This window comes from Zosterops lateralis (assembly GCF_965231275.1).
Source record: "Zosterops lateralis genome assembly, chromosome: 8".
NCBI lineage: Eukaryota > Metazoa > Chordata > Aves > Passeriformes > Zosteropidae > Zosterops > Zosterops lateralis.
The window spans coordinates 29,343,433-29,371,155 of NC_139768.1; the positions used below are offsets into that span (position 1 = coordinate 29,343,433).

Below are 27,723 nucleotides of genomic sequence, written 5' to 3' on the forward strand. Positions count from 1 at the left end.
CTGTCTCAGTTTCTCTCTCTATGTAATGGGGATAATAATTTTTACTCATCTCCATAAAGCAGTTTGAGGCCTGTGGATGGAAGGGTTATATAAAAGCTGGAAATGATGAGTGTCAGTCACTCTTCTTTTGAGTCTAGAAACACCTCATAAGGTTTATGAGACACTTCCTAAGGTGCAGGAGGATCCTGGGAGTGCAAGGTTGGAGCTGCAGTTATGACGCGCTGGATATAGGATTAGGGTCTGAAAAAGGATATGGAATACCTGGTTGGAAACTTTTTCATGTTTAATTTCTTTTGTGTTCTTCGAAGATTGGATTTAGGATTTGAATTTCAAGTGATTTAGTGAAATAAATATTATAGAATATTTGATTATATGTCATCAATCAACATATTTCGGTTTGTCCCCATTTAGTAGGAGTTGAACAACTCTGATCCAAATAACCGAGTGTAAAATGTTTTTCAGCCATGTGCTTTAAGTATTAGATGATGCTGTCTTTTTTTTTTTTAATGACTGTATTGCTGTTCAGTTGAACAGTAGTTTCAATCTCCAGTAGATTTGTAAGTATTCTCTTTCTTTCAAATGTTAAACTAAGCTTAGGAATTCTTTGAAAGGCTGATGCTCTGCTGGCACTGTGACAGAAAACGGAGGGCCGGGGAAGTGGCATGAAATTCTGAGAATTAACTCTGTCTCCTCCTTAAAAGAGGAAAAATATCTGACACATGCAGAAAGGCTGTACATTTTATTCTCAGTATTTGCAGAAATGACTTTTGCCTTTTGATCAGTTTAAAAGCAGAATCAGGCAGGCAAACGTCCATGTCAGAATTACAGGCAACTTGTTAACACCATCATTATCTGGTAAACATAAATGTAATCACTGTGTTCTATCCTGCAACACATTGCCTTTGTTCTTGATTGCATTAGCATTCAAATAGAGGGGGGTTCTCAAAGCAAGGATGAGTAGCATGAGTCCTGCCGACAAAGAGGTATCCCCGTTGTGTCAATAATTTACCCAAATTTATTTAAAACCAAAACCACAGATTTCCTGTCCCATCTCATGTGGCTAAATCATTACTGTATTTGCATTTATCTGTGAGAGAAATATGATTCTTAGATTAATATTTTTAGGTCTTGTGATTAATTAGGCAGCTGAGGCATACCAAGTGTCTTTACTGCAGTGAATAAAGACTGTGGGAATGAAAAGGCAGAGGGGATTGGAAGAGCTGTGTTTGAGGAGTCTTTCCTAAGCCCTAGAGAGAGGGTGGGTCGGTGTGCTAGAGCCTCCCTTGTGACAATGATGCAGCTACCTGAACTCAGCTATTGCTCCTAGTCCACAGCAGATTCTTACTGTGGGGTGTGGATTCCTGCTGTGGTTCTTGGCCTTGTGTCCATGCAAAGAATTCAGTGTGAGAAGTGGTCAGGCAGAAGCCAGAGATAATCCTCCCATGAAGGTAATTTCGCTGGGAGAGCTATTCTCTCCTGCACAGACGTCTCCAGAGGTGGAGGTGATGACTGTCATTGCTGCTTAGCCACCTGCAGTTATCTTGGAAGTTTGGAGGTGTTTGGCAGGCTACAGCTGGATTATGATTTGGGAAGGTGCTGTCATTGCATCACTCCTCTTGAAAATTCCTCTTAAAGATTTTGAGGTCATAAAGACCCAGTTTCTTATTCCTCTTTGTGGTTATTCTTTCATCGTTCCAGTGTTTCTGTTGCTTTTGGACCTTTTGAGAGATCCAGGATTTTTAGGTAGTTGCGTGGTAAGTTCATTTCCGTCTGCTGAAAACTGTGCTCTCTTTCTTCGGGTTTTTATTAGAACAGGCAGCTCTGAGCTGTGTAGGGCCTGTTTGACCTGCAGATACTGGTTTTGAAGGGTGAGCTACACATCTTTGCTTCATCTACACCTGTGTTCTCCTGCCTGTACTGCAGAAAGTCATTGCCAGAGGAGTAGAACAAGAGAAGGAGAACTAGATCTTAACAGCTGGAGGGTCCTGGGAGGTCAGTGAACACACTACCCTGCAATATTCAGGAGACATCCCATCACAGGGGTCAGAGCCGTGTTTGTTCAGCACTGCACCAGTCCCTCCAGACATCCAGATGCATGCTTCATTACCTCTATATCGCCTGCATATTGATGATAATGGTCAAAGCCAGGCATACAAGCAATGATAAACTAATTATGATATGTGAATCCTCTGGGAGCCCGCCTTAGTAACGGAGCGTTATGAAAGAAGGCAGAGCAGTGAGGGCACCGTGTGGGAGAGGAGCCTGATGGACAGAGCCCTGCAACTTCCTTCATTTTCTCTCTGTATTCCAGATAGCTCCCTTGCTCAATTTGCTACCCACACACCAAAGCATTGTCCCATTTTATCTGGTTCCCCTGATACTTCCATTGCTTATCTTACGAAGATCTGTGTCAACATTTATCAAAACAAATGGCAAGCCTGGGACCTTTTAAGTAGTTTTTTTAGTTAATAAAACCAATCTTCTACTTCTGTTATGTTAAAAGTACATTATCTTTTTATTACAAACTCTCTACAGCTCTGTCTGTTTTCCTTCTTGGCAATTTCATGACTGCTCCACTTGATTGCTGTATGGAGAATTACAAAATCATTAAGGGTGGGGTTTTTACCAGCTGACTTACAGTACCAGCCATTTCTCAAAATAACCACAACAGTGCAATACTGATGTGTAATTTACGTCACAGTATGTTTTTATGAAATACTTTGTGGCTTATTCATTTAGATCTAGAACTGAATATCTCTTCTTTTGCTTTTTAATCAAGCCTGCTGCCTTTTTTTTTTTTTTTTTTTTTTTTTGGTACTTTTTAATATTTTCCACTCTGAGGCTTGGCTGGCCTCCAACTTACCAGCTACATGGAGGAGGAAAAAATTGATTTTTTTTTTTCCTTTGCCTGCAGTTTAACTGCAAGTGTGTTTCCCCTTTGATGTATACATTTGTGTTAACTGCCTCAGAAGAAATGGTAGGTGTGGTAGAGTATATTGCACAAAGGTAGAGCAGAGAATTGATAAGAGATGTAAAAGTTTGCAATTTCAAACCATACCGAGCAAGTGTTTGTATTTAGCCTCCTGTGCTGGTACATTTCCTTTTTAAAAATTACTTTCTGTATAATGTCTTGTAATTAGAACAGGAAATCACTGAGTGACTGTAAGAAGAAAAAGAGCACTTAAACTGAAAAGAAATTTACCTTCTGAGAAATGATATTCACCATTTTTTTTCCCCTTTAAGTTTTTTTTTTATTCCCTTCACGTTACTGAGTTGTTAATGATAGTAACAGATGTACAGACCCTTATCTGTATCATTGTTCTGCTTGTGTTTTCGGGGGGGGGAGGAGGGGGGATGAAAAAGTCATTTTCAGTAATACAAAAAATGAATGGACAGAAAATGGGAAAAGCCTAATTACAAAAAATATTCTGTGTCACAACAGAATAGCAATTAAATTGAAACTTCAATATAATTATCAATAACAGTCGAGCCTGGAAGGGTGCCAGGTGCGTAAAGTTGGTACGGAGCCTTTATGTGGTTGCTAGGAGGACGGCAAAAAGTATAAAGCTTAAAGAAAGGAATGTCTAATGTAATAAAGTAACAGAAGGTAGCATAAATCATTGTGAGAGCAGTTCATATTGACATTATTTTACTTAAATTGGGTCGAAACTAGACATTTAGTCTTACAAGAGGCACAAATTCATATTTCTCCTGCAAGGGTAACTCTGTGCTTCTGGGAAGGAGTGGAGTGTGCTTTCATAGCACCAGCCTCATACATATTTGGAATCTTTTAAGCAAAAATCTTAAAATGTTTGTTTCTGTTGGCATCCAAATGCATTTGCACTAATACGATTAAAAGAACTAAAGGGCAAAATACTTGGCAGCTTTTCCAGTTGAGGTAATTAGGTACAGGAAGGAACATGCATAGTTTTTCCATCAAGCTCTATAAAATCCTGGTGTGGAGGTCTTTTTAAAGAGAAATAATGCTTACTGATGTTGAGGGTAGATTATGGCAGTTAGCAATAACATTATAGGCTGATGTTTTTGAAACAAGCAAACAAAAAGCGTGTTACATTTTTTTTCTCTGCTCTCTCTCTGTAAATAGTTCTGGCTGTAGATGGATTTGTTAGGAATTCGTCCTTTTAACAGGCTTTTTTTTTTTTTTTTTTCTTTTGGGGCATTTAATTGTCTTGCCTTACATATTAAAAATGGTTGTGCTGATTTGAAAAGTCAGTTCTTGCATAGATTCATTGTGTTTGGCATTTCATGCATCTCTTACTTACAAAGACAAATTGAAGAACATGTAATCCAACATAAATGCCAGGCTGTGCCAAATCCCAGCTCTCTTTACCCCTTACAAAGGGAACTGTTGGATTACAACTCTGGAGATAGCAGGCAGTGCTCGGAAGGAAAGCAGTGTGGAACCTTGCTTCCTAATTACAGTTTCTCTGTTTTCAGCCTTGAAATATAAAAAGAAATAAAAAGTTGACATCGGAGGGGGTTATTAAACTACACAATTATGATATAAGCATAGGATTGGAGTAATTTCAGTTGAGCCTCACAGGCAGAATACTGTAGGTATTATCTTTTACCATGCTCTGTCTGTTGAAGCTAAAATGAAACTCAGAAATACAGCATCTTGGTTTCCTAATATCTCGGTTGTGTGTTTTTAGAAGGCATGTTGTTTTTCTTAATTTTAATGGAATGTGATCTGCATTTTGAAGTTTGTTTCTCCTTCTGATCATATTTCTGAAAAATACTTGCAATATTCACTAAGCCCACCATTAAATGGCACGTGTGAGATTTTGATAAAAGCAAATAATAGTTCTTTTTCAGGGTTGCATTTTATTAGGGATTGGTCTGCTTTGATTTTTCTTTTCTCATGTGGGCGTGGTTGAGGAAAAAAATCTTTGTTCCAGGAACACTGTGTTTGTATTTCACTAAACAAATTTTCAGTTTATTCAGCCTTTGTTCATTCTTAGACGTATCTATTGAGCCTGGAGTAAAAAAGGAAAGGAAACAAATGCATCACAAAGTACTCATTGGAATTGCACAAGCATGTATGAAAGTGATCCTTTAAAAATTACTTGGTTTTAATTTATGCCAGGGGGTTTGAGTTAAGTCGTCAGTTGTCAGGGGTACAAAGTTTGTGTAATTCTGCGCAGGGACTTGCAGCACATTTGTCTAGAAACTAATGGTTTACTACAAAGGCACGTGGGACATACATTTATATACACCCTGTTTAATAAGCTGACCACATCCTGGCATAAGAAAAGTGCTGTCAGATCAACAGATTCGGCTCACCGCTATCTACACAAAGGTATAAAGTAGTAATAACCGTCAAACAGGCGTTTGTGAAACTCTCCAAGGAGCTAAAGGACGGATCATGTGCTTGTTAATTCCTAGAACAGTTTTCCTGATCTGATTTTTAGAGTTTCCTAATAAAGAGGAGAGAGCCTTATTCCCAGGAGCAATTGGCTCAATCGTGCTGTTGTGTAGGCTTATGGGATACTTGTTGAAACAAAGGAAAGCATGACCACATCGTTATTGACCAAAAGAGGTTTTAGGGACATCAGTTTTCTTTTCTTAGAAAAGTGATGTCTTTGCTGTTTACTGAAATGTATTACTCTTACTTCGGTTTTTTCTTTTTTTTTCTTTTTATACCAAATAGTTTTATCTCCTCACCTATGTCAGGATAGTGGTGAGAGTTCAGACTTTTTAAAAGTGATGACTTTCAGGAGCTGTGCTAGCAAAGACAGTGCTTCACAAGTCTGTCTGTCGTGTTGATTTGTTTTTTACAGCATTGCATTCATCTGCAGTGATGACATTCTAGGTGATAGATCTGCTTCCAGAGACTTCTTAAAATTTAGCCTTTTATGTGTCAACATTTCCATTGCCTCACTTGAATCTAGATGAGTTGTGCCATCATATTTAGTTGGGGAGAACTCATCTGACTTTTCTTTCAATGTCTGAAGTGATTTTTACTTTAGGAGTAAGAATGATGATTTCCGTATTGGCAATGGGATTAAATAGTAGACCTTTTGTCTCTGGCAGAAGAAGTAGCCGAGTTATTCACTAGTCAGAGTACAGCACAAAACATGAAGTGAATGCTGTTGCTTTGTCTTCATTGGCATGCCTGGAAAGCCATGTTCTGTTACGTACCTGAGGAGATAAATGAGCAGAAAAAAAGGTGCTGTTGAGTACTGGCTGCAAAACTGCAAATGAGTCACTTCTCATGTTTGTATCCCTTGTAGAGTTTTTTTCCCCTCTCTCTTATATGGTTATATGATGACACTCGATTGTGACATTTCAAAACTTGCTACCTTCATATGTGATATCATCTAAACCATAAAGGAATGGAAAGCTCTGGGGTCTAGATTGCTTTACATTTTGAGCCCAGCAGCACAAGCTGTTTGAAAATTCATTTGCTTGTTGGGCTCTGTAGGACTTTTATTGAGTCCTGCTGCATTTTATGTTATGTGAAGTTAATGTGAAGAAAGTTGCTTCCACCTTTTGGGGTTTAGCAACAATGACCCGGTCAGATCAGCCCACCTCCCCTGGCCCAGAGGACCTTTGGTAGTTAGCAGTGTCAGGTACTTCCAAGGAGAGGTAGTAGCTGTATGCTCTGAGGCTTGTATATTATTATTTAAAAAATATGTTAGCTGATGTAAACATGAGTGTAGTAAAGGTATATGGGGAACTGAGTAAATATTACAGATAATATTTCTACTGAAGCAGCCAAATTGGCGAAGTAAGGAGAACACTTTGATTCAGGCCCTTGGCCAACTTCTGCAGAGAAGTGTTTTCTTGCTTATCCAGGTAGTCCTTGGTAGTAAGTATGGGAAAACTGAACAGAAAGGCAGAAAATAACCTATTTTAACGAACTTTCTTTAAATGTCTGTTTTTAACCTTTCATTCTAGACCCACTGTGTTATAAAAGTTGGGTCCGCAGAAAAGACAAACTTAATTCAGAAAAATGAATTTTTCTGAAATACTTGAGTTACAGCTCTTGTTTTGTGTTTTTCTGATATACTAAGAGTATTTTTTTCTGTTCTTCCAGGGGAGGATGACGAAGATTCAAACCTTTTAATTCTCAGCTACCCACAGTACTGTCGATATCGTTCCATGCTAAAGCGCATTCAGGACAAGCCCTCTTCAATACTGACAGACCAGTTTGTTTTAGCCCTTGGAGGCATTGCAGTAACAAGCAAGAACCCCCAAATCTTCTATTGTCGGGATACATTTGATCATCCTACCCTAATAGAAAACGAAAGTATATGTGATGAGTTTGGTAAGTCCTATTACAGTTATTTTCTTTTTCTCACAAGTAAAGACATTTTTCTTCTTTTAACTGTCCACTGATTTCCAAAGGGAAGATGTGATTCCTTTGAAGCCAACCAATGCTATTTATGATTGAAATGTTCAGTACCAAATATGCTCTTTCTTCTCTTAAGACTGAAGATTTCTAGCCACTGGTGATCAAGTATTGCAACTTGAGTTCACAATCAAAGATAACGTTACATGGGTAGAGTGTAGCACAGTGACTTCGTCTGAGTGAAACAATACCTTGCCAGGGTTTGAAGTTCAGCTACCTTAACCATTCCCCTATAGCCTGTCTTCCAGAAGCTTTACTCTGTGTGTTAGTTTTGTGAAGTCGTCGTTGGTGCAATATGCTAAAAATGCAGAACAGGAGAGAGCCCTGGAACACCCCATTGCTGTTGCAGAGCACTCATCAGCTATGCTCCTGGGGCCCTGTATGAGTGTCAGCTGTAGCTGGTGTGTTTCTGGTCATCAGAACGGAACATTTGGAATATGGGCTTCTTCAACATGGGCTTTGCCACTGCCAAGAGCTTGATTTTATGAGTGCAGAGATAATTCTGGGAGGCGACCTCTTAATTCAAAAGGCATAAAGAATACTCTGCAGCTCTAAAGGAGTATATAGCCCCTTACAGATGGGGGAAAGGACTGCAAGATTTGACATCTGATAGCAACCAGGTGATTTCACACAGGGTTTTTTTTTTTATGTAAGATCATGCCAATGACAGCAGATGTGCTTGAATATATGGTGGAATCCATGTGGTGTAGACACCCAGTAATGGGTCCAGTGTAGTTTCTTTAGCAGTGTCCAGAATTAAATTTTATCCCCGTAGATGGATGAGTTCTGTGGCTCATGCTTGCAAAGTCTGCATGGTGGTGAGGGCACCTTTGCTTGCGAGACCCCCACATCTCTGCAAGGAAGCTCCTCTAGTCTCTTAGAGAAAAAAATTATGCTGATGCCCTTAAACATTTAATAATGAGAGTGAGAGGGAATGTTTCAGATGGGAGAGTCACCTACCTGTTTTTCTGAACTCCAGCACACTGGGTATGAGCTCAGTGCCCAACTCAGGCATTGTTGTGTCAGCAGAGAAACCCCAACTCATCCCGTGGCATTGGGGCATTTTGTAAGGTAGTGAGTGCTCCTCTGCTGCTGTGCCACTCCATTCCCAAAAGGCAGACAAGATCCTTCCTCACATGGTGTTGTCACTGGAGCACATGACTGCTGGGAGTAGTTTCAGTTTTGTGCTGTCAAGATTTTTCGGAATCAGGCCCAAACTGTCAAGTCTGCTCACGCTCACACAAAACATTACAGGGTTTGAATGAACTATGAATAAAAGTGTTGGTTGCTCTTAGGGGGTGGTGAAAAAATGAATTAAATACCCTGGAAGTTTGGTCCAATGACACAATAGTATCGTGTTGGTTTTTATTTACTCTGAGCTCAAGCTCAGAATATAAAGTTCAGTTGTAATTGACTCTCCTTTTTATATGGGAAAGGTTATTTTAGGCTTGAAGGCGTTTCATGAGCCTACCATCTGCTTTCTGTGGAGTATTTTATTCAAGGTCATTCCTTGATTACAGGTTTGTTGAAATAGTTGGATCCATAATGCAAGTGTATCATGGAATATTAGGAATAGATGAATCAAAGAAATGTGGAGTGATGCAGAAACTATGCTTAGTGAACCATAGCAAGTGCTTTGTTCAGCCTCTGAAAGCAAAGTATGCCATTCTCTTGACCTTTGCGAGGCAATTATCTCATTATCAACCAGAGCCACTGAAATCTTAGCCATAGAAATTAATAATGTGTATTTAAAATTTAGTTCGGTTTAAGAAGCAGATTTTTTTTAAACCCTTATTTAAAAAAAAAAGGCCACAAAAATCCAAAAAAAACCCCCACTGTTTAAAAGTATTTATTATGAAAATAATGATGTAAAACTTGCAAACCCTGCTGTTTTAAGAAGAAAAAGCTGACCAGTGTGTGGTTCCCTATCTGTATTGCAAAATGTATGGTGTCAATTATGCTACCTATGTTGAAGACAACAGGAAAAGTACTAGTTAATCCTTTTCTTTGCTGGCAGGACAATAAAATGTACAACACTTCATTATACAAACAGTTTACATTGATACCGTGTAGATTGATGTCACATGCAGAAAGTGATGACTGCTAAGGCTAAACAGAGGCAGGGTGGTACAGCAGATAAATAGATTACTCTAAGGCACTGGTATTTATCAGTCAAATCTGAGGGGATACCAGGTTACAGAAGTGGTGACTAAAATTCTGAAAAGGTGTCTGTAAAGAGATTGAGACATTTAATTTGAAGGTTTTGCCTCTCTCTTACCTTGCCAATGAAATAAGAGTGCAGAAGGAACAAGATAGGAGTGTGAATATCATCATTTTTACCTAACATTCTTCTAACTCTAAAGCAAATACAAAATTGGGGAAATACATTCTGCTGATGTCTTTATGTCGGAAGCACTTGGAGCACTGTTTTCTCATGTGGATGCCAAGTCTTCTAGAGAAGCATTGCTTTTGAGAGAAGTCTTACACATTCTCTCTGTATTGGAGTATTTTGCAATAGATTCAGCATGTCATAAATGAGACACCAGAAACACCTTTACGGAGAACCCTCAGCATGTAAGCTGTTGTCCTTGTTAGGCAGCTTTAATTTTCCAGACCAAAATGCTTTTCCTGGAGATACTCTACTTCCATTATAAATTTATAACAAAAAAAAATTGTCGAGCTCTGACTTGTTCTCACAGTCCTTGCCTCTTTTTCCTCTTCTGTAGGGTTTAACAAAAATGAATCAAGCAGGAGACGAGGAAGAGGAATTAAGTTTTCTTGACAAAAAATAACGTTGTTTTGGTGTGGGACTTTTTAAAGCAGAAGATGTATGTAGATGCTGTCTGTGAGCTCCCATAGGTATGGCCAGAAGGGATGCAGCAAGGCTTTGGGCAGTCCTGTGTGGATGTTGTGTGTTTCCATGGAGCCTCTGGGAGGCTCAGGCTGTGCTAAGCTTCCCCCTCAGCTCCAGCTTGTGCTGCCACAGGTGCTGCCAACACCTCAGTCACCTGTGCTTGTCCCCACCCTGTGTGTCCACTGCTGCATGGCACGTGCCCAGGTGGTTTGGACAGGAGTGTTTAGAACCAGTTTTCTTGCTCAGTCCTCTTCTGATTCTCCTCTGGTCTGGTTCAGTGTGCCACAGCACTCCATCTAGAAGGCTGCTGAGGAAGTGGACTGCTGAGGAATGGGTTCAGACATTTGTACGTATTTCTTTGCAGCCTGCCACAGAAGGATTGGCTTTACATTTACAGGAGAAAGACTGCTGTGAGTGGGAAGCCTCCTGCTCCTATTCTTGTTGATATAACCACTCATTAGTTAATCCAACTGCCTTGGAGGGTTCCCCTCCAGAATGCAGATAGGCTCAAGAGCTTGCTTCTGTTCAGAAAGCAAAAGACATAAACCTTGCTTGGATGTCTTGATAGCTCAAGTTCCTGGCTATGGCCGCAGTCAAATTGCACACGTATCCCTCTGCTGAAATAAGAGCAATTAGAAGTCCTCACCAGCATGGAGCAGTCCAGGTGGATAATGAAATGAATATGAGCAATGAAAATGAACAATTTATTTCTTTTCAGCTCAAGACATTTTTCAAAATCTTTTTCATTTATCGGCCTCTGGGGTTACTGTTGCTGAATAACTTTTGTAAATGCATATCATTTGCTGGCATCTGCTGTCTGGTCATACGTGCTGCAAGAGAGAAGGAATGAAAAAAAAATAGGTTTCTAACAATTTTGATTATAGACCAAAGGGATCTAGCTGGAGGAAAAGCTGCCTGTGAGTGTTCAGAAGGTGTATCTGAAGGTCACTGGGCATAAATCAATGTCCACTTGTTGCTAGAGCAGCACATGTCCTCCGGGTTTGCTTGTCCAAAAAAGGTGACTTCAGTTGCCAGGCTTGTGCCAGCTCCATGGCATGGAGTGGCTTCCAGGGCCCATCAATGAGCCAGGATCTTTCTGTCATCCAGCTGTGGTCTGGGTGATGGTGAGTTTCAGCTCCATCAGCCTCACCAGGTAAAAATCTCACACAGAAGGATCTATCGTGGTGCTTTGCTAGATAAATGTTATAAATTCTGTCTACTAAAGATGAATCCAAAGACTGTCTTTCATTCTTTGAGGATGGGCTTGCTTTTTCTATAAACAGCAGTGTGAGAGAAAACTGAATACCTTATTTCTTCTCAATTTTCAAAATCTGTTTGGTAAATTTTAAATCAATCTGGATTATTTTTACAGCATGCTGAGTCCAATGTGCCATTAAACAATCTATTTGGCCCCTGGAGTACTGTAAACACATGTTCATGCCCAAAAGAAGGTTTTGGCGTTGCATGTAAAACTCAATTTTTTAATGAAATATTTCATACCAAAAAATGAGAGAACTACAACTTATTGTGGTAAAAATACAAATTTTTCTCTGAAAAATTAACCATCTTCATTTGGCCATAACATGAGCAATGCAGAGGGAAACTGCTCATTGTAAAAAAAAACGTGCAAAAGGGCATTGCAGGCCCCACTTATCTCCTCTCCCCATCCCCCAAACCAAACGTAAAGATATATTGCTTGCTAGGGGAAAAGTTATCTACATTAAAATGCAAACCTCAAAACCTTCAACAGCTCCTCTCTCCCTGTAAAACAATGAAGAAGGCAGTTTGTCTCACTTCAAGGGCTGGCAGGGAGTGGTTGGGAATGAGGGGTGACTTTACCAGTCCTCCCAGCTGCTGGAGTTTCTGAGCCAGCAATTTCAGAAAGACTTACCCTCCTTGTCATTGGCCAGGGAAGCCATGGAAGAGGAGCATTGTGAAGAGAAAGGACTTTGAGGGATGGGTCATGTGCCGGAAAAATTCTGTGGCATAAAAGTTGGTGACTTCAGGGTATGGGGTGGTACCATTATTCCTGGTAGAGCTGAAATTTGGTCTTTGCTCTCATTATGCATCTTAGTTTACAGAAGTTTGTGACTCACAGATAAAATCAGTTGTTTGGAGGATAAACATAACAAAATAAAACCTTGGCAGGGAATGAGTCTTTAAAACAAACAAAGGAAAAAAAAAAGACGGAAGAATGTTTTCAGTCTAAATGAAATACAGTTTTCCTGTTGGTGACTTATTTTATTTGTGTGAGTCAAAGAGTCAAAGTTGGCTTTTCTTTTTAAACTAGTGCAAAAATTGCACTTGGGCTGACTGGGTGTTCTTTTAAAGTTTTTCAGCTGATATAAAGTATCAGCATTATTGGTGTTGTTTGTTTTGGCTACCTGCAGGATAATTTATACCGGTGGAATTCAGAAAGACCTGAAGTTTCCGTATGGATGCTTTGGCCTTCTTTGTTTTAATACAGATGTGGTATTAAAGTGGGGTTGGTGTTAGTGCTCTTCTGCAAAGACTGGAATGTTTAAACCATTTAGAATTGCAATAGGAGGAGTATGGAGACTTTTTATTAACATGGTTACTGGGAGCTCTTTAGATGGAGCTTTACGGTGGCATCTCCAACAGTCTGAAAAATATGTAAATTTTTCCCAAGGTCTTGGGCAGGGTGGCTTAGCAAAATATTTCGAATTTTAGGTCTCTGAAAACAAAAACAGGACATAGCTGGAGGGGAAGTAGTGATTAATGCATAATAGTGCTATGTACAATATAGATAAATGTACATTTCCTCTTCCCTCCCACCCCACCTCTGCAAACACAAGCTTTTAGCTTGAGAAAGTGAATCTGGAAATGTTCTGGATTCTGGTCAGATTTCTTTCTTATTTTGTTAATTCAACTGTAGAGCAAGATATTAATGATCCCCAGATGTTGTTTATAGTGATTGATTTTTCAGTTGTGAAAAAATACTTGGAGGTTTTTTTTAAAACAATTGATATTTTCTAGTGTGCTTTGCAGCATTTGAATAAAATGTCTGAAGGCAGAGCTGTTTATGTGCCCAACATAATTGCTTCTGTTAAGAGATTTCTTCATTCTTAACATTTTTAGCTCTAATTGCTTTTCCCCCATACATCTAAAAATAAATATTTGCAAGTTTTGCATTCTGTCACTCATTGAAATGCATAAAATATTTGTATACTCAAAGCAAGAAGGCACTGATAAGGGGTCACATTCTGCCTTCCTTAATGGCGTAAATCCAGCATAACTTGATACACTTCTGTGACTGTTACTCAAGATTTTCACCAGTTAACCAAAGACAGAATCTCACCCAATGTTAACAGCAAGCTGTTAAGTGAACATAAGTAATGTGTAGTAAAGTAAGATAAAATACCTTCCTGTCTGCAAGAACTTCAATGGAAACAAATGCTGTTAGCTTCTAGTCCTTTCTGGTTTTTTAGTGCATTTTGACTAGCAAGCATAAACCTGAATAAATAGTAAGATAGATTATTTTTCACTATATAATCAAAACTCCTTTATGGAGAACACTGGTTTTATTTGGGTTGGGTGTTCCTGCTGCCCTCAGGAAGGCAGCAGATGTTGAGTGGAAGGGCAGGTACTGCTTGAAAAGCTTCTTCTGCCCATTCCTGTACCCCCGGTGTCCCTTCTCAGCCAAGGCTGGTTGTGGCTGTCAGCTCTGCACAGAGGACTGCTCCCATGGGAGGGCAGTTGGGCATTTGGTGTGGCTCCTTTCGTCTTCAGGTGCCCTTAGGTAGCAGTCTTGAAGACAGAGGGCTTATGCCACGTGCCTGCAGGGACTGTGTGGGGCCATGACCCTGCTGCTTGAAAAACATCAGGGTTGTGAGCCATGGGGTGCCCAGTGTGCACTGGGCTGGGATAGCTCTGGGTTTGGGCCTCTCACTGGACAGAGAGATACTCTCTAGAGGATCTAGTGCCCATGGCAGAGTCAAGGGCCTGAGTGCGCCCAGAACGTCTTTGTATTTTTTAGCTTAGTGACTGTGTGATGGTATTGTGAGGTATGTTTTACCAGAGCTCAGCAGAGAATTACTATGTAGTTCCAGCAAATGAGGGTTTGCAAGTGAGCTGCTCTTCTGTGCCTGATAAATGTAACCCATAGCATGTGTTTTGTCATCTGTTAGACACGCATCCGCTTTATTGGTGTCCATTCAATAAATGATTGTAGATGTGCATTATTAATGCCTTCTGTATAAGATTTCCCCTTGATGACTGCTTTTACAGTTCAGCTACCAAAATCATGTTTTGTGATCATAGCAAAAAGTAACCCAGGCTGTGTTCACTGTATTTGTGAGCCATGTCCATCATGTGGTCTCATTTCTGGAGCCATCTCTTTTGCCTCGTGTACCTTCATTATTGCATCCTTGTTTGACTGTTCCCCTGGTTTGCACACCTCCCTTGGCCCTGCAGGCCTGCTCAGGTTCTGGAGCTGTGTCTCAGAACTCTGGGCCCACTGGCAACCCAAGCCTCGTGAGCAGCATCCCCGAGGTGTTGGGGCTCAGCAGTGGCAATGAGCAAACGAGACCTTTATTGCCCGGGAACGGCCCCCATTCCCGTACAATGGAAAAGTGAAGTGTTTTGTGTCAGAATATGGTCACATTCTTCTGATTAAACCCACTCAAAAAAGACAACATTGTAATATTTTCCAATGACTGTTTATCATGAATTACGTCAGCCTTAGTTTAAATTGCTATTATTTCTCTTTAATGCTTCTTGGTGCCTGCATAATTTACAGCATTGGCAGCTGTGGGACTATGAAATAACCTTTCACAACCACCATGCAATAGTAAAGAACATGAAGTTTTTGTTGTTAATTATTATGGGACTCCTTTAACTTTTTTACAGAGTGACATAAAATATTGTTGAGGTATTTATGGTTAAAGCTACTTCTACGTGGATCTATTTTGTTTCTGGCTAGTTCTTAACTAAAGCAGTCATTTGTGGTTATTATGCCTAGGGAAATATTATGTCAGAACTGGTTTAACAGTATTATTATGTATCACATGTCATATATTACATGTCAGCACTTGAGGCTGTCTTTCAATAAAAACAAATGTAATTTTAGTTAATGGTCTTTTAGGTATAGGCCATTTGTAAACTTACCTGAGTTCATTTGAAGGTATACTAAAAATCTTTGTTCTCCGAGAGTGCACTTGGGTAATTTCATTTTGGCTTGAGATGGAATTTCCAAAATATTTATCATTATTTCAATCAGAGGGTGGTGCTGCCTCTAAAAAGCAAATAGTTTCCCAATACCGAGGTTAATGTACACATTTTAAGGAGCTGTAACTGTTACTCATTACTTTGTTTACTTTTCCCCCCTTTGGAGCTCACGCTTCCCAGGTTCCCTACTGGTCAGGCTGATAGGAGTATCCCGGGCAACTAAGCCACCTAATGATGATACTTCACTGTGCCGCTTAAATGAATGGCTTATACCTTCTACATAATCCGTGGGTAAAGGGGGGGAGAAATCAGAGTTGAAGGTGAGTTTCAGGTTTCCTTGAAGTTGCATTTCAAATTCGCAAAATGCAAACTTACACCAAGTAAACTTCGAATTAATGTGTCATTTCCCTTGGTTCCAAATACTATGATATTTTCCAGTACTTACTTATTTGAAGCGAGAAATGAAGCATATAGGGTGTGCCAGAAAGTTTACACAAAGAATGAAAACACATAAATGACTCATGAGAACTTTTTCTGTGCTTTTTTTTTTTTTTTTTTTTTTTTTTTTTTTTTTTTTTGTTGTTGTTGTTGTTGTTCTTAATGTGTAATTATTTAATTACTGGCAGGCAAAAAGAAAAAAAAAACCACATTATTTCTCTCTCTCCCTCCTCCCCCCTCCCCTCCAAAAATCTATGCTTGAGCACCATAAAAATGATCAAAGCCTCTATTTGTCTCTAGTTGCATTTTCCTCCATGGGATTGCTGGTTTTGGTGACTCTATTGTAAGAAACTGAAACTCTGCTGGACAAAAAAATTCAGTTTCTCTTCCCCCATAAATGCTTGGACCAAGGAAGTAAAGAGGCAAACATGAAACTGAAAAAGCAAGCAAAAAGCAGGGTGAGGATTTTGTGTGTTGCTAAGGTGAAATTTAATAAGGGGAACATAAAACGGAGCTAAACTTGCCTGGATGCCATGAGATTTTTTAATATTAGGCAGCATGCTTGATTTCCCTGGAAGTGAGTGAGCAATCTGAATTTAGAGTTGTTTGGGAGGGGGAGGGGGAGTTTCGTTCTCTTTTTCAATCAGAGGCATTTCACAAGCCGATTGCATGTGAAAGGGGAATCTATCATTATGTAAGAATGTAACAAACTTTTCCGTTTAATAAATGAATATTAGGTATTTCAGGAGCCCATAAAAGATGGTCAAAGAGAGAGACAGAGCTGACGTTTGAGAGATTTTAATAAAGATTGAAGTTAGTAGTGAAAAGGTCAAAGTGCCATTTGTTGAGCCCCTGCTTCTGGCATGGTTTCAAAGCTTGCAGTGCAGACTGGGGGGCTGTGATGTGTGTAAATGAACAGTTGTGGCACTTAACTGAGATCATGGGTTGGTCACATGAATATATATAAAAAATATGAGTGAACATTTTCCCCCTTTTTGCAGCAGTTTGGCTCTTGCAAGGGCTAAACAATTAAAAGAAATGTTTGAAATGCTTGAACACCACATTAAGTCCCCTAGTCTGTAAGGAAAATGAGCTATGAATAATAGAATACTGCTCTAGTTAAATATAGTTATTCAGAATTGTTTTTAGCTACAGATGTTATGCCATTTTAGAAACTTAGACTAAATAATGTCAGATCTTGTTTGCTTTTTTAGTATGTTATTCATTTATTGGGAAATTCAAAATTTAAAACAGCTGGGAAAGGGTTTGGTGCTCACTAAGTAATCTTTAAAATGTGTACATTTCAGACTTACTCTTACAGGGCTGTTTAGAAATGACTGAATTGTATATTATAGTTATAAAATTCTGTAAACATGCTCTACCATGTAGATGACAGGGAAACATGAAATGGGAAAATGAGATAATTCTGGAGCTGAATTTTGTGTATTACAGACTTGATAAAACAGCAAATGGCTTTCTCAATTTAAATAATATGTAACTTTCCAGGAATGTTCATGGATGTTATGAACAATATGTCTAAAATAACAGCAGAAAATAATGTTCGTTCTCCTTTAATTCTCCCTTTGATGTTTATGTCAAAACGAAGGAGTTAATTTATCTAAGAGTTTTATTGCATGAGTTGGACTGTACAAAACCAATCATGTAGAAATAATAGACTACCATTGGAAGTGCTGTACTATTGCAGTTTTAATAGCTCTTCAGTTCTGCTCAACAATTATTCCATACATTTTATAGCTGTGTATTTAAGAAATTGGCACACTCAGCAGAATCACAGTAATTGGGAGATGATGTAATGTGGAGAGAAATCAGAGTAAGAAAATTAATTGAAAAATAGTGTTTTGTTCAGGTTTGGGTTTGTTTTCTTTTAAAATTTTAAACAGTGCAGTAGTAATTGCTAGTGGGTGAGACTTCTGCAGAATTTAAATTCCACATGGCTGGGATTTTGTGAATTTGCTTCTAAATCAAATTGCAAAAGAGGCAAAACAGGTCATTAAAATTCTTGCTATAGTTTTCTTTCTCTGAAATCAAGTGAGGGCATTGAGGGGGATCCAGAGTAGGGCTTTTTTTCCTCTATTGACAATAGTGCTGTTTAAGTTCTCATTACCTGTCAGCAACTTTGTAAACCTGATCAAACAGATCAAGGGCAATTAGTTTATCATTTACACAAATAGCTTAAGAGACCTCAGCAATCCCTTTTTGCATGTGTCCATAGCCAGTGGATGCTGGTAGTTTCTTCCTAGGACCTTCTTTTTATGCACTTCCTGAAAGTGAAGGCAAATTTTAGTAAAAGAAGTGATGTGGAATTTTTGTGTAGGTTTATCATTGGCAGTTATGAGTTTTTAGTGATTTTTTTCGTTGATACATCATCCATGATGGGCCAAAGGCAACTGAAGCAGTGATAGTTTGCATTTGAGCTGAAGTTTGGGCCTCAGTATTCAATACAGGTGTATCTTGGTCCTTTAGTTATCTGACAGCATTTCCATGTGCTTCAGGGCTGTTGTGTTGGTTGTAATGGCATAAATTACTTGGGGGTAATGACAGATAACCAACTGACTGGAGTAGGAGAACAGACCTGCTTCTTGGATTAATAAACAGAGAATAGAGAGAAGAAATAGAGAGGTGTTACTATTCCTGCCTCTAATGCTAGAGGAAATCATCATCAACCCCCTAAGAGCTAATATTTTTGGTTAGTCACTCAGTTGATGATGGCTTGCTGCAAAAAAGGTGATACATTTTCATGGAATAACTGCACTACTAATACTCAAATGTATTATTCTGAACTATGGGCTTGTAGAGGAACATGGAAGAGTTTTATTAGAGAGGTTTTTCCCTACTTTTGTCTTTGGACCTGATCCTGATGCCTTTCCTTGGCATATTCAAATACTGGACAGGGTTAAGGAAGGGCCCAAAAAGCAGTTCATGGGACAGAAAACTTGATCCTAAGTGAAAGACTAAAGAATGTCATTCCATTTACTGCACAGAGAGGAAGACTAAGAAGGGGCCCGATCAGTCTGTTAGTACTTCAACAGGGAGACCTGGGGCAGTAGTGGTCTCTGTAATTTAGCAAGAATCCATGCTTCAAAGTGGAAGCAGAGAAATTAATGCTGAAACTAAGGCACAATTACATAGCAGTGAGGGGTAATTAACCGTGGTAACAACTTACCTAGGAGTAGCATGGATTCTTTGTTATTTGAATCCTTTAAATAGAGAGGTCTAAAATCCTTTAAATCAAGACTGCTTCGCAAAAGATAGGACCCTTACTCAGAGAAGAGATACTGTCTTCATCCAGTTGTCACTCAGCTGTACAGGCAGTATCTGCAGAAGGTAAACAAAGTGCTAATATCCTCCTAATTTCCTTCTGGTCTTAAATACTATAACTTTATTAATATCTGTAATTTATAGCATCAGAGCCAGTAAAGGCTAGACTGTGCTGGATCTTGTGTCCATTACACGATAAAGCAAATGTTAAAAAAAATTTGCGTGCACTCTTAATTAAATGAGGCAGAGCTTTGCATCTGTTCTGTGGACAGGAGAATGAGGAACAGGATTATGGAGGACGTACAGTATGTTAGGAGCTAAACATCATTGTCTTCACTGATCCACACTGATGGCTGTTGGTAGCCTGTATCCTCTTTCTTCTCCTCACCTGTTTCAATCCACCATGAGCAGTTGCCTATCTCAGAGGACTGACCAGGCAGTGTGCTCCTCTGCTCTGGTCTCTGGGGTATGATCAATCCCTGGACTGTTCTCTCTTCAGGACATCAGCTCAGGGAGAATTTTAGGTCCATTTTAGGCCACTTCTAGTAATTTCTGCAAAGGGCTGTCTCCTCAGATGAAGAATGGAAAACGTAACTCAGTAGCACGTCACTGCAAGATCATCCGCAGACTTACAGTACCTACTTCATGAGTCTTCTCCGATGGGTCTTTCACAGACATCTCTGGTGACCTTAACTTTATAATAGCTTTAAAGAGATGTTAATTAAAAAGAAGGTGTTAGAAACTAAACAAGTGGATAGTAGAAGAGAATGATTTTTTCTGAAATCAGCAGTTTCAGGTCACAGAAAGGGTAAGATATTATGCGGAAACGCTAATGGTGATCATCCTGCTAACATAACTGATATTCACAGACACTGCTGCTGCTTCAGCAGAGGTACTGTGCGATCTTCCAGCTCTGTCATCACCCTCCTGCGTTTCACTCTGCATTTGCAACTGTAGTGGAAGTTGAACTCCCAGTGAAAAACAGCTGTTTGCTGTGGGGTGGCATGTTTACTTTAAATAGGTGTTGATGATTCTACTTCTCACTTCCCTGATTAAATAAGTCCCTTCACCTTCAAGTCTTGCAAACCTCAGCTGAACTTCACTGAGTTGAGCCTGTGTCCCATTATGAACTTTCACAGAGGTAGAGCACAAGTTTGAAAAATGGAAAAGGTTGTTCCCAGGGTCTTGGGCAGCTCTTAGCTCAGAATACCATGTTTAAAATTAGCAATATAGTTGCCCTCATTCTTTTATAGCATCTCGATTTTGCAATGAACCATAATCATTGCACTCATTTGCCAAAAAACGATGGTTCTTCAGGGGGTTTTTGATGCTGGTTGTTTTGAAAGGCAGCCTGTAATTAAGATGAATACGTGTATATTGTGAATGTTTGGTTATGGTAGAGATGGGTTTTTTATAAAACAACCCCCCCTAAAAATTACCTAGCGGCAAATCCTTGCAGTTACTTAGTTTAGAAGTTTAAGTCAATTTATGGAAGTCTGTGTTTACTGTCTTTAGAGCTTGATCATGACATTGGAATGTATTTTGGAAAAAAAGACCCTATAAAATGAAATCCACATTTATGGGTAAGAAGCACAGAGCACTTAGGATCAGTGATGAGACTACAGCATCTCTTTGAAGTGTAGCAAAGAGGAGTACTTGCTGGTGCCATGTTTAGTTTAGAAGGCACTGAATTGATACGCTTGCTATGTTCTAACACTGTAACAGCAGCTGGACCCAACGCAATTAATTTCATGAAAATGTGGACTGTGATATCCCAGTGACAGCAGTCGAAAGATAAAACTAGATCTGAAGCACTTAATTTAAAATAAAATTTTATTATAAAATCAGGTCTGCTAAGATGCTGCTTTTGTGCTGCGCTGCATGTGAGTAATCTGAATGACTCATCTGGCCTCTGACATACTGCAGCCTTCAACATTCCCAGCCACGAATGTTGCCCTTCATAAAAGAAATATCCTATTTTTGGTATGGCAGTGTCCTCAGTTTTAAAGAATTTTCCTCTTTTAAAGTGCTCATACAATTAATGCCTCATGCATGTATTCAACAATAGTTGCCTAGCAACCATCAGAAATATTCGGGAGAGCAAAGGAAGCCAAGATGAATGAGCAGTAACATCAGCTCCCATTTCAGGTGAGCTGGAGAAGGCGTCAGGGCTGTCCTGGCTGGGTCTAGGGATGCAGATCCATGAAAATCAGACAGTCCCAAAGTAGCAAATACAAGCTCCAACTGGCACATCAGTCCAAGGCAGAGATGAGGTGGATCATGCAGCCAGAAGCAGCTGCAGGAGGCTGCATTTGGATGGACTTCTGCAGTTTCAGAAGCCTGGACCAAAGCAAAGTAACAATGGTTAAATAGATTGCAGGAAGTCAACAAACACTCCTTAGTGGCTGAAGAGAGTTTTGCCACCTTGTCTTGCATTCCTGCAGCTAGAGAGAGTGGGTGAGGTTCCTGCTTCCTTTGGTAGGAGCATTTGGCCATGTGTCTAAGCTGCAGACAGACCTCTTGGCTTGGCTCCACCCCTTCTCTTGCATTGCTCCTGGTTCCAGCTTCTTGCTGTGTTTTAATTCTGGCATAACTTTTACCTCACATGAAGTTGTCTCATTCTACTGAGTCAAGTCCTTCATGCCTTTTTTTAGTACTTGAAGATGCCATTTAAATGAAATGGAAATCTTTTCCACAGTAACACCCCACTATATGTCTATTTGGATTTTGGTCTTTTTATCCCCTTTTTCCTTTTTTTTTTTTTTTTTTTTTTCATCAGAAAGGTTGAAATTAAAGGCTTGGTCTAGGATTGGAAGGATTGGGTTTTATCATGGGTTGACATAATCTCAGGCCCAATGCTGTCACAGCTGGTGCTATTGTGCCCATGTCTTACACCAGTCCCTTTCTCTGGATGAATTCTGGTGCTATTCCACAGTCTCCCCGGTGGTTCTGCCATTGCAGCAGCTCAGGGAACTCAACGCTCACTGTTCAAGCATGGGGCTTAGACCCCACATTCAGTGGGGTGCACTGTCTTGTCAAAACCATTTGAGATGAGAGTTTTAATCTGTGTAAGTATTTCCAGTTGTTTTCTTTTCATTAGACACATTAACATTAGAAAGGCTGTTAGTGTTGTTCAGAACATTTTTGACTGCCTGCCCAATTTGAAGAAATTTATGAAATTCTGACATTTTCCTGTTGGATAGGAAAACCTGATTTATGATCATCTCTACTTCAAAGGTAAAGGTTAAGAATAAGATTAGCATCTTTTTTCCACTCATGTAAATCCACATGAGTCAATTACTTTGAATTGACAGTGCTGTGATTTAGGTCAGAATCTGGCATTAAAGCTTTTTGGGGTTTGCTCTTATACCCATCAGCTTCAGTGCCACTTGAGTGCCGACTCTCTGCTTTTGGTATGTGGTGGTGATATTTGCATGTGGAAGTGCCTCAGGGGCTCCACGTAAAACATTGCTTCACTAGCTTTAATGGGATTTTTTTTTTTTTTTTAGATTAGATGTTAAAATGTTGAAATCAAAATATGTAGAGGGTGGTCAGGAAGTATCAGGCATACAATGGTAATCAGAATGTGATTCTCGAGTTGGGATATCTCATTACTTAGCTGGAAAAAATCCCTCATGTATTTTGGAGCTCTGAGGCTTTTACTCCTTTTGATTTTAACAGGTATTTTATTTCTGGCCTTGAAGGTTGATGAGATATCAAACTTAAAATATGCCATGATCCTACAGTCTGGTAGTGCTTTCTGGCACTGGTCAGTGACTAAATATAGCCAGTTTTGAACTGCTGTGATAAAGCTGGAAATAATGTTGAGCAGAAAATTCTCAGACAGTTCCACAGACAAATGTGGAATATGAAATTACTTTTCTGGATCACATCTCATTTGTAGTGTATATATTTTTGTGCCCTGTGTCTCTCATCCCCAAGTTTTCCAACTGCTATCCTACGAATGTTTTGTGGTACACCTAAATCTTAACTAAGGCATCTCAGTGGTTCATGTTGGTTCATGCTAAAGCAAAAAATAACATGGTTTTTAAGCCCCAGCTATTTCATGCATTCCTTTTGGCTCTGTAAACCATTTTGCTTTGTTTTTACAAAAAGAAAGTGTATTTTAAAAAACCCATGCATTTCCAAAAATCCCTGTTTGTCTTCCAGTGACCATAGTCCAGAAACATGGAGATTCTTGCATTGTATTACAAGATATAATATGATGCAAGAATGAGTGGTATTCATCTGTTATGCATAATGTCGAGGTGATAGGGGAGGAAAGGAGCCTTTTAGAAAGGATTTTTTGTTTGTTTGGGGTTTTAAAATTATTTGTTTGCATACATTTGTTTCCTTTTCCTTTAATTTGTCTTTTATTTTCTTTTTGGTTGTTCATTTCTTTTTTTTGTTTTGGCTAGGTTTTTTTTTCTTAATTTTAAACTTCTTCCAGGCTGTTTAATTTCAAGATGGTGTCTTTGCTAGAAATATAATCAAATGTAATGTCTTCCACAACCTCTTCATATGCATGACTGCATAAAGCTTGTATAACAGTTTATTATTATAAAATTAGTATAGCATAGCATAGAGCAAACGGGGCCCCTGGCCAGATGAACTAGACAATGAATAGTTATATAAGGTTTTGAGGCACATGTATTAGAACACAAGCGCCCTGTATTTTCTTCTCAATTGTCTGCTGTTTGTTAATGTTTCCCTTTCAACGTGATTGCATCTCAATTTAATAGCACTTGCCATTTCAGGGTTTACTGTGCCAGCGCTTGCATAGTTACATCCCCTCTGTGCTACAAAGCCTGCATGTATATTAAAACTGAACTAGGCATGGTTGGCTAATGGGTACTTTGAGAGATATGCACTTATAGAATTAAGTGATGTATGTAATTGTTAATTTTGTGTTAACAAGTTTGAAAAATATGTTTCACCAATAATTGTAATGCTCCATTCTCTGCAAAGTGTGACATTTTAATTCTTGTTGAACAGTTTTCTACCTCTGTGCTTTCATGGCAGGGTATTATTTTGCAATCAAGATAAAAGCATTATTTATTAAAGTTCTAAAATACTGCATTACTGGAAGTTATAAGCTGCAGATCAATCTTCTCTTTCATAAAAGCATTTCATTGATTTTATTTTTTTAATTGGCCTTTGAATTTAAACTTAAGTTCCATATTATGGATTGCATATGATTCCAGAAGCAGATAAATGTTTTAGTGGAGACTTGATGCTGTTTTAAAGGCAGCAATGTACCTGTCACAGAACTGTGGGAAAGGCTTGCATTTGGCTTACGCAGCTTTGGGACTGTCAGATCCCAGCCTGCTGCATTTTTTGGCACAGGGAGCCCATTGACTTGGGCTGTGGGAAACCTACATTCAGCACTATCGGTCCTTGTGTCTTTCTTTGCACCTCCGAAGGAATTTCTGATAGAGACTTCGCTTTGGAGTCAGTCAATTAACAACTCCTTCATGCTTTCAGTGGTGTGGGACAGCCTTTCTGTGGTGAGAGGGTGCTCCATAGCATCTGGCTGCAATAGCCCAGGTATCCCTTGGTGACACTTTCACCTGCCTTGGGAGTGCTGGATTTAGCTGCTTTCTGTGTGTAATCCAAACAGTCCAGAAGTGTGGCTCCCCCTAGTACCTATTGCTTCAGTCCTCCTTGTCTTCCCTTCCTCACCTTTGCCCTCTTTGCCATATGGTCCCCATCACCATCCCCATCCTGGTTCCTTTTGCCACTCCAGGGCTGTTTCTCCCATGCCACCAGCCCTCGGTGGTTCATTCATGTCATTGCAAGTGTGTGACCAAACCCTGCCTATTATTCCCTTTCGCAGTGAATAAATTAATTCTTCCAACCCTAGTAGGCCTAAGTATGAAAGTGCACAAAGCAAGGCTCACGTTTTGCTTCCAGTTAGCAGGTATTCACTTCATTTAGCCCTTCTGTCATCAGTGTAGTCTGACCTTGTGCAGACTCACTGGTTGGCAGCAGTGAGGAAAGGCAGTTGAGAAGGGGAGACTATCCCCACCTTCCACAGAATTCAGGAGTGCCCGTGTCTAGGATTTGACTTCACAGTGAAGCTGGTTTTTCTTACTTGCCGGTAAGATAAGGAAAGGGCAGGGTGGAATGAGCATAATAGGCTCAAAACACAATAAAAATAGCAAAGGAAACAAACAGTTTGTGCCTAATTTGAAACCAACAGATCTCCATGGTGATTGCAAAAAATCCGCTATGTTTGACTGTTTAGTGAAGACAAAAGGTTAGAAATAGGAGTTCACCAGCTGTGCTGGACTGTTTGAATGAACGCTGAAGTAGGAGTGTTCAAACCTTCCCAGTGACTGAGTGGCTGTGTGGAGGTGCTAAGGGGAATTCTGGGAATAACCTCATTGAAAATCCAGAGGATGCAAGTGTCTTCCTTCATAGTACATCTTCAGAAAAATCAGCTTCTACAAGTTCCTGGAATTTTTACTTTCAACAATTTTTTGCTTTTTCTGCTGTTGTGTGGAAGAGTCCATAGCACTGTGGCTTCGGACAAAAATAACATGGTAGAAAACCTTCAGAAAGCAGGCAGTTAGCTTGAAACCTTAGATAAGTAATAGGACTAATACACTTGCCACAGTGAATAATAGGACTATAACTTCCTCAAAACTCTTGTTTAGCATTGTACCAGGGTAAATTTTTATGTTAAATAGAAACCAGAGATAAAATTTCAGTCTTAATTTACAGATACTTCAGGCAGAGGAAGAAGGGACTGCATTAGTCCTTACCAAAGAAGAAATTCTGTTCATGGTAATCTGAAATATTGCCATGTGATGAGTCAGAAAGTTTTTGTTGTTCACATCTTCAGAGTTCAGGGCTACTGAGTTTTGGCATGCAGACTGGGCAGATAGCATTTGCAAATCAACATGTCCTTTTTCTGAGGCTATTGGCATAGAAAGCTTCCTATTTGCAGGAGGTGTGTTTGAGTTTCTGGGTTTTAAATAGGAATTTTGGAGGGGAGAAGATAGTTTTGTAGTATTTAGTCATAATGAAAAGATCTTCAGAGATAGCTGATGAAGACATTTAGAGTGTATGTTACACTGCAGATTTAGAGTTTCTTGAGTAAATATTGACCAATTTGACCTTTGCTTTTCCTCAGTCAATATTTATCTCTTGGGACAATGAATCTTCATATTCACCTTAGCTGAAGTCCAAGTCTTACTTAATAGTGTACTTGGAAATCCAGAAGAGGCGATGATTTGTCTTGATGCTACTTTTATCTGTTTAAAATTAGATATGTAGATTTGGCCACCCATGTCACTTTGTCAGATTTCCTAAACAAAGTAGCTTCATGTCATGGCTGGAGAGGCTTCTAGGAAAAACTTCAATCCATCAGAAGGAAGAGTAAGTGAGTCTGGGAGTGGAGCAAACTCTTCATTGGAAATCAGGATGAGAATTCCTGTACTATGTCAGAGGCCTTCCAGATGCTGTCAGAAGGAGGGGAACTCACAGGATTAGTCAATAAAATTCTAGCTGTGTATTTCATGAAGTAAGGAAAAGAAGTTTTTGGGCTTCCTGAGGCTACCACAATCTTCCAGCAGCCTAAGTCAGCAGAGGACATCATCATCAGGTACTGTACAGAACTGTAGAAAGGTGTTGCCCAAGAGACCAGTCTGCAGACAAAGGGGGCAGTGGCTTGCCAGGGGTCCCACTCCGTCCTTAAGGGACAGGTCTGGGAGCAGGTGATCCCTGACATGGCTGGGTGGCGCCAGGACCTTACTACCCCATTTATTATTTTAGTGGCAATTTCTGTATTTTGGGGCTCTGGCTTAAGGTGAAGCTGAAACACAACTTCCTCTGAAAAGTGGGGGTGCTGGGGCAGCATGTATGGCTTGAACCACTGGGTCAGGGTACCTGCACAGGTCGTGCCACCTCAGGGTGGATGCACAGGGTCATTTCTTCAGAGTCCCACAGCATCACTGGCTGCTGTTGGAAAAAAACTCCTCTTACCAATTGGGGCAACACTTTGGAGTGGAAAGTGCAACTACTGTGCTTGTGAACTATGTGTGAAAGTGAGAGCAAGAGAAATGGAAAGTGCTGTTCAGGCAGTAGAGAAAGGCGGAGCCTTACAAATATCTGCTTATGCAAATCAAATCATTTGTCTTCTGAAATGTTCATTTTGCCTTTTCCCTGATTATATTTTCTGAATTGCCATATGTACTTCTTGTGATATTTCAGTCTTGTCAAATTAAGAAGAGGAGGCCTTATAATTAACTTATGATATATACCAAATAAAGTAATGCTTGTCATTTTTACTGTGTGATCAGTCAATAATATTACAGGTGGCCTGTAAGTTAAAAAAAAAGAAAAGTCTAAACTGTTTTTGTAACCTTATAGCTATCAAAGGTATTTGTTTGGCAAGAAGGCATTGAGAAAGAAGAGAATTTTTAAATTGCACAATTACAGTTTAAAAAAACAGAGCAGGCAACGTCATGTGTTTCTGAAGAGCACACTGTTTAATTTTATAGTAACAGTATTTTAAGAATGCTGACAGTACACAGGAAGGCAGTGAATAATTATTATTGCAAAACCCTGATGGTTTGCTGTTTTC

At 39.5% G+C, this 27,723-nt stretch overlaps 1 protein-coding gene across 2 annotated transcripts in view; it reads left to right on the forward strand.

Annotated features, from left to right (window-relative positions):
• ARID5B (AT-rich interaction domain 5B) overlaps nt 1–27,723 on the forward strand; it is a 114,380-nt gene that overhangs the window by 39,541 nt on the left and 47,116 nt on the right. For both annotated transcript variants that reach the window (XM_083865906.1, XM_083865905.1), the window contains exon 3: nt 7,061–7,291. In XM_083865906.1, coding sequence (XP_083722032.1) covers nt 7,061–7,291 — 231 coding nt within the window. The remainder of the gene's footprint in view (nt 1–7,060; nt 7,292–27,723) is intronic.